Here is a 14,760-nt window from a genome sequence, read left to right on the forward strand (position 1 = left end):
TGTCTGCACGCTAATTGTTTTCCTGGTCCTTGAGGCCTTTGAAGCACATGGTAGATGCATGCCATTCTGATTTGCTTTTTCCGTTACTTTTATTGCCAAGGCATCATTGCCATCAGCTGACCTGCTCTTCTTGCTTTGTTTTTGTTAACCTTGGGGAAGGCCTTATAGGGTATTTTTCCTTTTCCTGAAGACTATTATGACTCCCATTTTTACTAGCACTTTCTAAGAAGCAAAGGGGTGGGGCTAGGGCTGTATGCAGTAGGCAGAAGCTGAAGTACTTTTCACACACCTTCTTCTACCTAGAACTTTAGAGAGGGAAAAGCTGTTTTAGCTTTTCTTGCCATGACATAAACCACCTTATCGGCAAAAAGAACTTGTGTTAAAAATGTGTATTTCTAGCGCACCAAGGCACCATAATTTCAGCAGCTTTCACGCAGCCCCGAATGACTGGCAGCTTCAATCCAGTAATTGTGTGAGAGTGTATGTTTAAATATGGGTACAATGCAGAAATGTCTATGGGTTTCTGGGAGTCAAATTCACTTTAATCAAGGGACTAATATTTTGTACTCTAGTCACTGTAATTAAGGGTGCAATCCTATGTGTGTTTAGACAGAAAAAAGCCCTACAATTCTCAGCGTTTCCCAGCCAGCATTACTGGCTGGGGAATGCTGAGAGTTGTAGGACTTTTTTCCCTGTCTAAACATGCATAGGTTGGCATCCTAAATGTATCTTAACTCCATACCCAAAGGCACTAGCAGCCAGACACTGAGGAGCCAAATGTGCCTTTCACACATTTCTTTGTCAATGATGGAGTGTCACTTCAGCAATAGGGATGCCAACACTACTGGTTGGGGAGAACTCATAGTTGAGATGACAAGACAGTCTCTATTTGGGAATACAATGCTTGCCTGAAAGAGAGACCAGAGCTATGCCCACTGCCTCCAACCCACCCCCCTCCATGTGTTGGAAGGAAGGTCTGAAGAAGTGAGCTTGTTCTACATAGGTAGGCTCCCCCTCTGATGCTTAAACCTGATGTGTAGAGCAGGCTCCCCTCTTCAGACCTATGCCCCAACACATGGACAGGAGTGGGGGTGGAGCCAATTCACACAGCGCATAGTTAAACTATGGAATTTGCTACCACAAGATGTAGTGATGGCTACCAATTTGGATGGCTTTAAAAGGGGATTAGACAAATTCCTGGAGGATTAGGCTATCAATGGCTACTAGTCCTGATGGCTATATGCTACCTCCAGTATTAGAGGCAGTATGCCTATGTACGCCAGTTGCTGGGGAACATGGGCAGGAGGGTGCTGTTGCATTCATGTCCTCTTAGTGGGTTTCCCATGGGCAGCTGGTTGGCCACTGTGAGAGCAGAATGCTGGACTGGATGGACCCTTGGTCTGATCCAGTATGGCTCTTTTTAAGTTGTTAAGGATGCAGCAGTGAGGGTAGGTGAAGACTTGCTCTCCCTCTCACATGATGTTAATCATCTAAGGGGTAATGCCCAAATAGGGTTACTGAACATTAGACAGCAAAGAGTGTGAAACCCATATAATGTGCTGAGCCATTACAGCCTACGATATTGAAGGACCACCCAGCTGATTCTAGTGAGAGCTCATCTGAACACACAAAGCTTAGCTGCAGTGGATGGGCAAGACACTGTTTAACATTCATTGCCTTGCTGTGAAAGAAAGGAGAATTTTAACAGTTTAGGATTTTAGATGTGATTTTTACCTAGTTTCGTATTTTCAAGGTGGCCCATGAAATTGTAATAGCAGGTAGTAGTGGGTTCTTATAAACATGCTTTGTCTTTTTCATACATCGTCCAATTAGCAATTTAGAAATAACTGTTTGCAAAAAGCATCAGTGACTTGAATTGCCAGTGCAATTCTTCAGAATTGCCAGCAGAGGACACTTAAGGTATACTAGAAACTAAGGCTTCATAGGATCAGAGAGGGAAAAAAGAGAGAAGAGGAATGGGCAGGGAAGGAGGGAATAGAGGGTCCCCAGGGTCACATCCAAAAATAGACATTTTGAGAGAAACTCTGCTTCTATTAGTGTTAGGCTAATGCAATTTTAATGATTATTGCTATACCAGGTTTCATTAGAAACTGCACAAAATTACTTTAAAAGAAAAGACTAACACAACTGAAAGAAAAAAAAAGAATTTCTGGATGACTGAACTAAGCTAATCAATTAAATTAATGAAAGGAAACAAGATTTACCAGGAATGCCACCTAGGTAGGTATCAATAGTTCCATTCAGTGCTTGATCAAGGACAGAGAGCTGCTGACCAACATAGGTAACCTCGGAATTGGATTCAGATGTAAGTTCAAGCAGCTGTCTAGTTACTCTGAGCCCCAGTTGCACTTTTCTTGAGGTACACAAATCCTTGGACTCCAAGCGGGCAACAATGACATTTTCAATAGATACAATTATTTCCTATGGGCCAGGTGCAAAAAAAGAAAAAGGAGGAAATCATATTTATTTCATTTCAACACCTCAGGGGCACTTGCAGTAGAGTGTTTAGTGTTGCAATAACCCATCCCCTGGAATGCTTTACTAACCGTCATCAGACAGGTTCCCACAGGTCTAATGTTTAGATATTTTCTCAAGTCCCATCTCTTCAGACAGGCTTTCCCTGAAGGGTGACCCAGCCAGCGATGGTCTGTAGCATACAGTGGAGTGTGCAGTTTTCTTGCTGTTTAACATTTTTATTTAGTTGTTTTATTGTTGTATTTATTGTTGTTTTGATGGTATTATATTTCATAAGGAACGCAGTATATGACATTTATTAAGAATAATTAATTTAATAAAATAATGTTTGTACTTTACTTTTCCATTCACAAGGTAGAATACCAAAACAAAAACAACAACCAAACAAATTTTTTTTTTGGGGGGGGGGGATCTTAACACTAAAGTCTACGCTAACCTATCACTAACATTTCAAGATCTGAGGAAAAAATAGCAATTCAATTGATATACAAGCCACAATTCATAAACACTGAATCAGTGCATACCTACAGTACTAACATTTAAATAAATAACAAAGAGATAACACAGTACCTATTTTAGTCAAAAATATACACTCTTATACCACCTCCTACTTCAGCTGACAATATACCAAAAAAGATTGGAACAAACCATTAAATCTATCCTAAAACCAGCAAAAGACAAATGATAACAACCAGCCCATCCCAGGACCCTCCAACCACTCATTCATCTCAAAGCAATGCAGGACACTGCGAACCACCCCTAAAAAGTCACATGCGAAAACTGACCTCTCAGTCAACATAGGCAGAAAGAAAGAGCAGCAGCACTGCCTACTTCTGCAAGTGGCAACCAAAAGGGATGACCTACTGGAGGCAACCGGTTCAGGTAGTGGCTGTGAATATAGCCCAGCCTGGAGTGTGAATACATGGGGCTGACGGCACATTTCTGGGTTGGGAGAGGCTCTGGAGACCTATTACATTTAGTTTTTACACATTTTATTTTCACACCATGGTGCAAAAGGAATTATTAGTGCCAATATTTTCAAAAGAATTCAAGCTCAGTCTCTTGCAAGCCAATGAAAACATGCTATTTCTGATGTGGTAAAGCACTGTTGCAGGACTGTACCACCTTACAGCAAATAGTTTGCTTTAAATTGCTTTCTTTAAAGAAGAAAGCTTTCTTCAGAGAGAGAACGCTTTCAGACATGCAGTGCCACACAAGCATTATAAGTGGCGTGGTAGAGAAAGAAAAACATACATTAGAAGTGCCCATCTGAACGAACTCTAAGTCCACTGCTATTGGGCTGGGGGGGAGGCTAATTCATGCCTTTCAAAATCAAACTAGACATTCATATGTCTAAACATCTTTAACTACCCCTGAAGTCCTTATATTGCTTTAAGTCTTTCGTGGTGGTGGTGGGGTATTGGATTTCAGTCAGATTCGATTTCCATGGCAAAGGTGAGGGCTGAAGTGGTATTCACACTTTTTACAACAAATTATTCCTCATTCAGCCAAGGGCGATGCTGAATAACTGGCCAGTTTCCTTCACTATGAAGGCAAGCATGTAGTGGGAGCAAAAGCCTACCTGAATGTCCAGTGAGTTGACTATAGCCAAAGCAAGAGGCACTGTTTCACCAGAAACCAAGGCAAGCATTACACCAGTGCCTGTGGATGGCCGGATGGCCATGGTCATATTTATTAACCAATCTTCTGTACTGGTTAGGCTGCTATCTGTTTTATTTTAAACAAATTGAAAAGCAAGTGAAAATAATAAATTAGCAAACTACAAATGAATCACTTCTTTAAAACTTGAAGATATAACCAAATACTAGCACTTCCATAAAGATCCTTTTGGATGGGTTACAGGCCACCCAGCAAGCCCAGAACACCGATAAAGGACGGACTAAGTATCTGCCAATGTGCCCTGAAATATCTCTACTTGGTTATTTGCCAAGTTGTATGATGATAATGTTCACAAAAAATCAGTGGCTGCTGATTCATAGTGCACCACAAAAAGCTTTTCAACCAATAATCTGGGTAGAGTCAGATCATGACAATAATGTAGGCCCTATAAATCTGAGGGACTGCTGCTTCACATATGCCCCACCATGGCCCATGATGGACTTTTGGAAGGAAGTACCATTTCTATGTCAAGATAGAACATGAAGTACACACAAGGAGATTCTCAGTAGTAGCTTTTAGGTTTTGAGACGCTTGTTCTTGATATTTGTTGAAGGGCAATTTATGGTTTGTCTGGTTCTATTTCAGAGGCAATGTCAGATGTTTTTGTTTGAAATTGCAGGGATAGGGCAAGGGTTTTTTTTATAGATAACTGTGTGTTAGGTTTATCGTAAAATAGTTTGGCTTTGTAAGGTTAACGCATTTGATTGCTTTTCATACCCTACCTTGACATTAAGAAAAAATGGCATGATGCTCCTAAAATAAGGAAATGAGCAAAATTACGTTCAACTAGGAATGTGGTCAGTGGCCACAGGCAGGGTCACAGAAATGAGAATGTGACCACGCTGATCCACATGGCAAGTAGTCCTACATTTTACAGCTTACTATGGGGAGACCATGGCACAATATGGCAGCTGCAAGATGTGCTCTGGCATTTTAGCTTGCCATCCACAGAAGTAGGGCTGAGGCCTGGGAAAGAACTCAAGCTTGTATAGGGACACTGTCTCTCACTTTGAGAATTTTGGTCCTGCCTCATGCTTACTTCCCAAACGTTTGGACTGAGAGCATTTCAACGGTTCAACTGAATACAGGGATGATGACCTGCAGTGAAGGTGAATAACAATCTCATCCCCCTACCCCCATCCTTAAATTTAGTAATCAGCCCAGCAATCAAAATATTGTCAGAGGAAGAGGGGGAAATACTTACTATAGTTAATATGAAACCTTGCCATTCCAGTGCCAGGATAGTAAGATCCCCTTCCAACACGTATTAAGCAGTGTTTGCTTTGTTTCTGTTGAATGATATCTTTTACACCAGAATTTCCCTGATTCAACAAGTTCCAAGCACGAATACACCCATCCAGACGAAGGTTAATCTGCAGAAGAAGTTGCACTAGTGATTGTGGCTCTCTACAATGTTCCAGGAACACTGGCAATCAGTGCAGAACAAGTTACTCCACAAGACACCTTACTTCTGGACACCAGGGCCCAATCTACACAGAGACACTTTCTGGGGCGATTCAGTTTAAAACTGGATTTTCATTGTTTCATATTTGCTCCTCTCGTGGCACATGTTGCCAGCTAATGTGGCATATACCTGGGGAAAACCCGCTGGTGCCAGGCAAACGTCAGAAGAAACCGCATTACTTCACACATATATGGACGGAGTCCAATGGTCGAATTACACGACATCAACAAGTTTCCTTCCTTCTTATTTCTTTTTTTACACATTCGTTAAGCTTGGTGTGAAAAAGTGGGCTTTTTTTTTTTTTTTAAGGCATCCCAGAATGTGATTTACTTCTGAGGAGACATGTGAGGAGAAGAAGCATTGCAGGAATGAGTTAATAACTTCCCTTTGTCTGGGGACATTCACAAGTTTCCTTCCCTTTATATATATTAATTCACTAAGGCTTCGCAGGTGTGATGATGCATGGAGAGGTGTTGGGTTTTTTTAAGGCATCCCAAAAGCAACATGCTGACTTTCTCATGAGTAAGCCTCATTGAAGAGAATGTGATTTACTTCTGAGCAGATGTGGTTATCTGTGCCAGCTAGTTGTTCCTTAAGGCGAAGAAATAAAAAGGACAACGGAGAGAAGCTGTCTCATTCATTAAGCTTATTTGAAGGTGTGATGATGCACAGGTACGCATCAACCACCACAACAAAAAACAATGGTCAGCAGAGGGTGAAGCCGACAGGAAGGGCTAACTCCATACACTGCTGTGGGATCCACCTTTAGTTGATGCAACTTTCCGTTCCTTCTTGTAGTGCTGAATCCATTCCTACTCTCCACCCCAGAGTAGTACTGCAAGTTTAGGACACACGGAGTCCCAAAATGCATGGAAGTCATGGTAACCGGAAAATCCGCCACAAAAGGACTTCGCGAAAATGCGTTTTTTATGGCAAGAAAATCTGGGACTGATACAGATTGGGGGTAATGTCATGTGCCACGTCCATGTGTGAGGTGCAATAACACTGCAATAAAATCCCCAAGTACATTGGGCCCAAGTTACAAAGAATGCATGCGACTGAGCTCAACACTATTTTTTAAAAAATGAAAGCACCTTAGGGTGAAACCTAGACATCATGTTAAATGGATCTTTGCATTTAATGTGCAGATTTTTAAAAAAATGCATATTGCATCAGCTGGGGGGATGGATAATGAACAGAATCAGAGCAGGCATACAGAAGAAAGATAATACTTTCCTCCTGCTGAAATCCTGAGGGAAATCCCTCCTCTGAAAATGGTATTTGCATTGGAAAGAAATGTCCATTCGTACTAGTGGGAGTTCCCCCCACCCTCCCAAGCAAATATCAGCTTCAGAAGAGATATTTCTACTGTGGTGAGGATTATTATCCCTGTTTTATAGAGGGGGTTGCTGAGGCTGATGGTTTGTCTAAGGCCAGCTAGTGAGTTCAAGACTGAAGCAAGATTTGAACCCAGGACTTCCCAGATCATACTTTTAGCTGCCAGATGACACCAGCTCTCAACTGATGCTCACAGCTCTCCATAATTCAAACAACATATATTGCGATCTCAGTCTCTGCAAGGACTGATAAAAGTCACAGAGACTGCATGTTAACGGAGAAAAAGAATTGTGGTTGAGAGAGGATAGATTCAAGGTGTTGTTGTTGTTCTTGAAAAGGCACAGACATCCTGATAAGAACAGAAGAAGAGCCATGTTGGATCAGACCAAAGGTCTACTTAGTCCAGCATTCTGTTTGCGCAGTGGCCAACCAGATGCCTATGGGAAGCAGAACATGAATGAAGCGGCACTGTGTGGGAGTGCAATGAGCACATACAGCTCTGTTTTGAGGAGGGGCTGCCTCCATTTCCAGCACAGCTCAGGAAAGAAATCCCCATGCTCCTTCACTATTATTTTAAATTTCTGCTTGGTATTAAGAGGTGTTGCTTGTCAATCTCTGAAGATACAAAACTTTTAGATCGTACAATGGGTATATAACACATTAACTAATAAAAGCACTGCAGGCGCCTGTGCAGGTGTGTCTAGATTTGCCTTCTCTTCTTATTTAGAAGGCCCTCTTTTACCAACTAGAGCGCAAGCTGGATAAGAGCTGAAAACGACATGTCTATAATTCTAATTTTCAGATAAGCCGAGTTACATGTAACTCTCATAAATAAAGAACTGCATGGAATCAAGCACTGCTCTAACTAATAAAGGCAGCTTTCTGTGGGCTGACTGACTCTAACTAAGGGTTCCATGTGGCCAGGTGTCACACTTATAGGGTTCGTAACATGTGTAACAATCTCTACATGTGCAGTGTTTGCACACCACCACAGATTTGATTATGGCCACCATTGGCTGGCATGACAATTCTGCACATGAAATGGCTGGTGCAGGGGCCTATGGATCCTTTAAATGTAACACCAGTGAAGGGGTTTGGATGCTTTGCCAGGTTTAGACATCACAACAACCCATCCTAAGCAACCCAACAACAAGCCATGGGTTGTCAGGATGGTATGTTTGTGGAGAACAACCAATGAGGGAAAATTCACTTTGGGTTTGGACATCATGATAAGCCACCCTGAAATAACCCAAGCATATCATGTCTTGCAAACCAGGCCACTGGCTGGGTCAGACAACATGATAACCCACACTCAAAGGTTGAGTAGGGGTTGTTGTTGAATTGTGGGTTGTTGTTGATACGTGTTATCTGAACGCAGCCACAATAATAAAAAGCCATTGTTTGTTAACCACAAGCAACCCACAGTTCACAACCCAACAACAAACCATGGGTTCTCTTCATGGGTTGTTTGTGGTTAACAAATGATGGCTTTTTAAAATCACGGCTGGATTCAGACAACACGATAACCTTCGCTTCAACAACAGCCCATGGTTCAATGACAACTCACACTTAACCCTTGAGTCTGGGTCATCATGTTGTGTGAACTTAGTCACTGGCTGGGTTCACACAACATTCTAACCCACACTCAGTGGTTGAGTGTGAGTTGTTGTTGAACCATGGGTTGTTTTTTGAGCCGTGGGTTAGTGTGTTGTTTGAACCCAGGACATTTTTCTCAGGATAGCTTGTTAACCATGCAGTGTGGCTTATTTTTCTTGAACAAGCCACCTTGAGAACCCATGGTTTGTTGTTGGGTTGTTCAGGGTGGTTAACAAGCCACACTGCATGGTTAACAAGCCACCCTGCAGAAAATGTCCTTGGTTCAGACAACATGCTAACCCATGGTTCAAGAAACAATCCAAGGTTCAGCAACAACCTACACTCAACCACTGAGTGTGGATTAGTGTGATGTGTGAACCCAGCCAATGTCTTTTTACTACTGTTTCCTTTGGGATACTTGAAACTAAAACAGCTTCTTTCAGCTCTAATTTATTTTCAAACTACTGCAGGTTAAATGCAAATCCAACAGCAGCTCCAGAAAATCCAGAAGTAGTCCTGGCACTAAATTGCTAGTGAAAATTCACCTTTGGCAGATTTGCTTTTTGCAAATCTCCACTGCAATCCCCAGTTGTTTTTCATTAAGAATGGCCTCCATTTTTTTTACTGAGTGACCACATCTGTCTGCAGCAGTAGATAACATTTGTACTAAAAACTGATTCCATTCAGAGTCTATGCAACTTGAATGCCTTACAAGCTAATAACTTTCTATCTGGTATCATCTGAAACTAGGAAGACCAGATCTGTAAATTCAACTTCAAAAGAATGTCCTGTTTCCGAAGAATAAAATTAAGTAATTAAACTTGAAAATATATCAGAAGGTATAATTTCTCACTGGCCCCTGAAATTAAATTAAATTATGGAAAGCCTCATAACACATCTCAGAAACAATGGTCCAAAGTGATATTTTTTTTTTTTAAAAAAGAAAGAGCATGCATTAACTTTATTGAGCGAAAACACTAATTGACATGTCACATTCAACATTGAAAATATTACCGGTTTAATGAGAACGCTGTCCACTTTGCGAGGTAGTCCTGCAATATACACCTTTGTTTCCAGGAAGCCATTGGATGGCTTAAAAAGATTTCTTGGGCTGTTAATATTCATCACTGCTTCTTTTTCTATTTTTACACTGATGCTGTGTTCTTGTTCTTCCACGGTGATCTACATTTAACAGATATATTTAAAAACTTTGAGGGAAGCTACACCAACCCAGCAAGGGTGATCTTTGTGCAGAAATGATTCTGCTTTTCTAGAAGTGATTGGCACGAACAACAGGGGGCTGCATTTGGGAAAAAACACTATATCCAGCATCTAGGGCTGTGTCCAGTAACAGTTGGTGGATCAGGTCCATTTGCATCCCGCCCCTGCCAAACAAATGGTTGCTTGGTCAGCTTGACAAACCCAGTCACCCATTAGAGAAAGCCACATTACCCATGAATGGATAATGAATTTTCCTTACATCAAAATCTCGTATGTGAAACAAAATCCATATAATGCATGTGCCCACTCTCCTAGCAAATTACATTTTCAGACTTTTTTGCCTCCGTACACCTAAAATAAGCAACTTCTGTCTGAATGAATAAGACCTTTCTTGAATCCTAGGCTCAGAGCTCCATTAGAGGAGTCTACAGTACAGACTCTAAACCTTAAATTATGAGGACATCAAAATATTTTGTGAAAATTAAGTGATAAATTGATGCTACTATTACATAGTTATCACGTTACTTTAAAAGTGGCTTCTTTTATAAGGAATTCCATTTTTCATTCCTAACTCACTGAGGGGAAAAAAGGCTTACCATGTGCCATAAGCCATCATTAATGGCTTTGCCACCGCTTGTTACTTTGGTTCCAAGTTCATTTTTGAACTGAATTTCAATCTTTCCATCACGCAGTGCAAGCAAAAACCATGCTGTGTTGTCAGTGGATTCGGCAAACAGTATAATGCCCTCATTATCATAAGTCCGGAAATCAAATTCTGCAGAAAACCTGGATTGAGAAAGGATGGGGGGAGGGGAGTATGACACAGTGTAGAGACTGGATCTTTGCATTAAGAATTTTGTTACAGAACGAAATAAAACTAATAATCAGCTACATAATGCTACTCACATGCACAAAATGCAACAGGCACACATAATACTCAGACTGAATGGGCATGTATACTGATATCTACTTACCTTGTAACTTCTGGCAATCTAAACCTTAAATACAAAACAGGGAGCCCTATAAATTGCTCTCCCAGATAAAGCAATTCATAATTCGTTTCAAGATACAGAGCGAGACAATTTGGTACCATCTAGAAATAAGAGGAGAAGAAGCATTTTATTATAATTTGATCATGTGAGGCCACTTTTCTGTTTTTTGTCAGATTTAGTAGATTCTTCCTAAGCAATAGGATGGTGTCATCATTGTCTTACTGGGGAGGGGCACATCTAAAACCCCATCATCCATACTTTGAGCTGAAAAGAATGAGATTCTCCACAGGTAAGTATCTGAAGTTGACTTTATTGGTTCACCAGTTACCTCACTCGGTAGCCTAGTGGTTAAAGCAAATAACAAATATGTCAGGGCAGAAATTCTCTGCATATTACTAGATGCTGAGAGGCAGTTACTTCCTGTGAGGACAATGCCTCAAGAAGTCAAGTAAAGCTCTTTTTCTGTGGGATCCTTTTAGATCTTTTCCACCTACTCCTGGTGTCCCTCTCACTCCCGTGTGCAATGTTGCCATGGCAGTGGATGTGCAGGGTCGGTGTCAAGGGTATACATGGTGGGGCACCTGCTGAGGGCCCACCAGACTTCCTCCTCCTCTTCACCATTGCAACCTGCTTGCTCACTTGCTTCTAGCTCCGGCCCAGACAATGGCGGTGTTGAGAAGGAGGTGCAGTAGATGCCACGGCCTCCTTGCTCACTGGGGTGCTGCCTGTCAAGCAAGTGATAACAATTATGAGAAAGAGGATAAGGAGCACTAGCAGCTGGTGACAATACCAGTGAGAAGGTAGACTTACTGAGGAAGGGGACCCACTGAAGGTACCTTGCCCAAGGGCCCTCAGAAACCTGGAGTCAGCACAATGGATATGACTGGGCAACTCCACCAAGTGCTGCATGGAGTATTAAAAGTTCCCCTGCAGATGTTCTTGTAGCAAGGATATGTTGATGGAACAGAACTCAGATTCTTCATCTGTAAATTCCCTTTTCCTGGCTACTGCTGGTCTTATGCCCGCTCTGATAGGCAGGCTTCCCTCCAGATCCTAAGAGCACCTAACATCAACAAACTCACGCCCAAGAAAGCCCTGTGAGTGCTTTTGTGGTCTGTTTTCCACTGTCCCTTGCCTCCTCTTCCTTCCTTCTCCAAAGCTGGCCCATCTGCTGCTTCTGGAGCTTCTGCTTTCTCTCTCTGTACTGTTTCGCTTGCCTCTCATCCTCCCCCAAGCTTCCTCCATGGGCAGTTTAGTGGCTCCATACTGCAGCTTAGCCATGCCATCTCTTTTCCAGCCAGCTGGACCTGTGGTTCTTGATGGCTGTCAGGTGAGCACAGTGGCATCTGGTGACTCCAGTTCCGAAGGGGCTTTGATTCCATTGAGGGTTTTAGTTACCACCAGCCAAAACTCTAACAGTGCTACCCGAAGTGCTGAACCCTATCCCCCCAAAATGGGTTGAACACCTTGGATGGCTCCTTTCAGCACCTTGGATAGCACCATTAGAGTTTTGGCTGTTGGTAACCAAAACCCTGGAATCACAGGCCCTCCAGAACTGGAATCACCAGTTGCCACTGGGTGAGCGCATAGCACCCATCTGCAATGCCACCACCAGGTGGTGGCATTCCATTCAGTCTGATCCCGTCCCCACTCTGGGCAGGAATGAAGGGGCATGCTGGAGAGCCCTGACAGCCTGCTACAAATGGAGCCAAATCATTTTCCTTCAGCATCCATTTGCAATCACCACGTGGTGGCAATGGAAGGTATCCTCAGGGAAGGATGATATCTGCACCCAAATAAAGTAGTTCCACTTAAATTCCCACCACATGGAAAATGCAAAAGAACAAGCACAAGTCATCATGGTCAGCCAGAATGACTAGAGTATGAATGAACATCTTGCATAGACTCCTTTTCTTATTTCAAACAATTCCACTTTATCTATCTATTCCAACTCTGGCGAAATGGAACAAACTATTGTCAGATTTTATCTGGTCAGGACAGAAGCCGAGGCTGAAGTGAGCAACTCTTAGCAGACTGCAGGCAAAAGGAGGTCTTGCAGTGCCAAAGCTGGAATGATATTATGCTGCTGCTCAACTAAGATTTCTTGTAGAATGGATGCATCCCTCCTCAGAGCACCAGTGAACACTCACAGAACAAGAAGCAGTGGCCAACTACCCTCTTGATGCCTTGATTTGGGTCAGATATTGTGATAGAACTAAGGGCATAATTGAACATCCAGTAATTAGAGACACTATACTTACATGGGAACACTGGTAGAAAAAAAATGGCTCCTGATCTGGCTCCACTAATGTCATTGTTGTATCATCTAGAATTTGCAGCACATATCAATCTGCAAGGATTTTGTGCTTGGCTAGCAGCAAAAGTTTCTTTTTTTATTTATTTGATAAAGGTGAAACTCTCTCCTGTGCAGATGTTCTGAAAAGAATGGAACCAACCGTGCTATGTTTTTATCTGTATCTGCAACTGCGTCACTTTCTTAGCCTGAGTCACATTAAGAAGGCAACCAAGCACCCATTTACTTTTTTGGAATCTTTTATAGCAGCTGCTATTACTTCAAATAAAGGGTTGAAGTGATTTGGTGCATACAGCTGGGGGCTTTGGACAGGGATGGGAGAGACCACACGGCCCATAGAAAGCCCCGTAAAGTGACTTCCGTGGTCTCTTCCCGTTCCTGCCCCTGCCCTCTATCTCCCATCCCCATGGTCCGTTTCTGAGTGTGGAGAAGTAACTGCAGCAGAAAGAACTGCACCAGCTACAAGGGGGTGGGGAGTGTGGTTTCTGGGAACTGCATTCAGAACTCTGGCTCCGACTTTGGTTCCCAGAAACTGAAAAATCCTATGGCCCTCTAGACAGTGTCTAGTGGTCATAGGATTGTTCTCTTAGTGATTTTGATTTATTATTATGTACATCCTTCTTTTTGTCACCTTTATTTTGTTAACTTTATTTTGAAATAGAAGTTCATTATATATATATATATATATATATATATATATATGGGGGGAGAGAGAGAGAGAGAATGAACGAACAGACGAAAACATGCACATTGGTTATTTGAATCCCCCTTTAGACTAAGCAGAAACATAGCCCCTTAGGGTTCCTTCCAACAGGACCTTCCTATGCCTCCATATGAGCACCTCTTAGATCTGCATTGTTCAAAATAGTTTGAACATCACGATTACAGACCATCACTGCAATCTGTTCAGCAAATGCAAGCAACCACTATTACAGCTAATTATTAGCTGCTAATACAACAAAGAATCTTGTGACACTGTATATATATGAAGTTAGGGTAAAACAAGATTCAAACTGAAATAATGCAGTCCACTGATAATAAGGTATCTATTGAACCACTCATTACAGTACCTAACTATAGAAGAATATAGTGCTAATCCTGGATATGATTTTGTGACAGAGAGCATAATTCACAGCAGATGTGCCCTTTCAAGAAATCCTCTCTCTACCTAGATATTCTCTGCACATTACAGAGAAGTGGACAAAGCACATATTTCCCATGCTTTCTCAGAATTCAGAACTTGAGGCGTGGGTGCTAATTTTGCTTCTCACCTCTCTTCCCAAGTCTCTGCTAGGCAAAATGATAATTGCCCAAATGCCCATCTCTGAAGGTGCCCTAGGTGTGTGATACTTGCACCTACTGTCCCTTGCATCTTCCCATTTCTGGAGCTTCCTCAAGACATTATTTATTCATCATCACAACATCAAAGATTTAAAAAGGGGTGATTTCTAAAATGCAGTGGTGTAGCAGTGGCAGGTCGCGCTGAGGCATCGCTCTGGCACTTTTTCTGAAGCCAGCCCCCAGCCAGGTCGCAGTCTGCTAGGGAAGGAGGAGGGAGCAGAGGGAGTGTGGGCAGATGCCTCTTGGCTGCCTTTCGTCTACTATGCAGAGCCGGCCAGAAAAACAGAGCAAGCAAGAGAGGGAGCCTGAGGGAGCTC

At 42.3% G+C, this 14,760-nt stretch overlaps 1 protein-coding gene across 1 annotated transcript in view; it reads right to left on the bottom strand.

Moving 5' to 3' along the window:
- The window catches only part of PROS1 (protein S), a 61,621-nt gene that overhangs the window by 3,136 nt on the left and 43,725 nt on the right, over positions 1-14,760 (bottom strand). Inside the window, exons 9-14 of the mRNA XM_084843390.1 lie at positions 10,771-10,889; positions 10,393-10,582; positions 9,590-9,757; positions 5,381-5,549; positions 4,079-4,224; positions 2,226-2,442 (exon numbers count right to left, since the gene is read on the bottom strand). Coding sequence (XP_084699516.1) covers positions 2,226-2,442; positions 4,079-4,224; positions 5,381-5,549; positions 9,590-9,757; positions 10,393-10,582; positions 10,771-10,889 — 1,009 coding nt within the window. The remainder of the gene's footprint in view (positions 1-2,225; positions 2,443-4,078; positions 4,225-5,380; positions 5,550-9,589; positions 9,758-10,392; positions 10,583-10,770; positions 10,890-14,760) is intronic.

The sequence above is a fragment of the Heloderma suspectum genome, chromosome 3 (assembly GCF_057233095.1).
Source record: "Heloderma suspectum isolate Gila_16-S chromosome 3, 16-S_ref, whole genome shotgun sequence".
Taxonomy (NCBI): Eukaryota; Metazoa; Chordata; class Lepidosauria; order Squamata; family Helodermatidae; genus Heloderma; species Heloderma suspectum.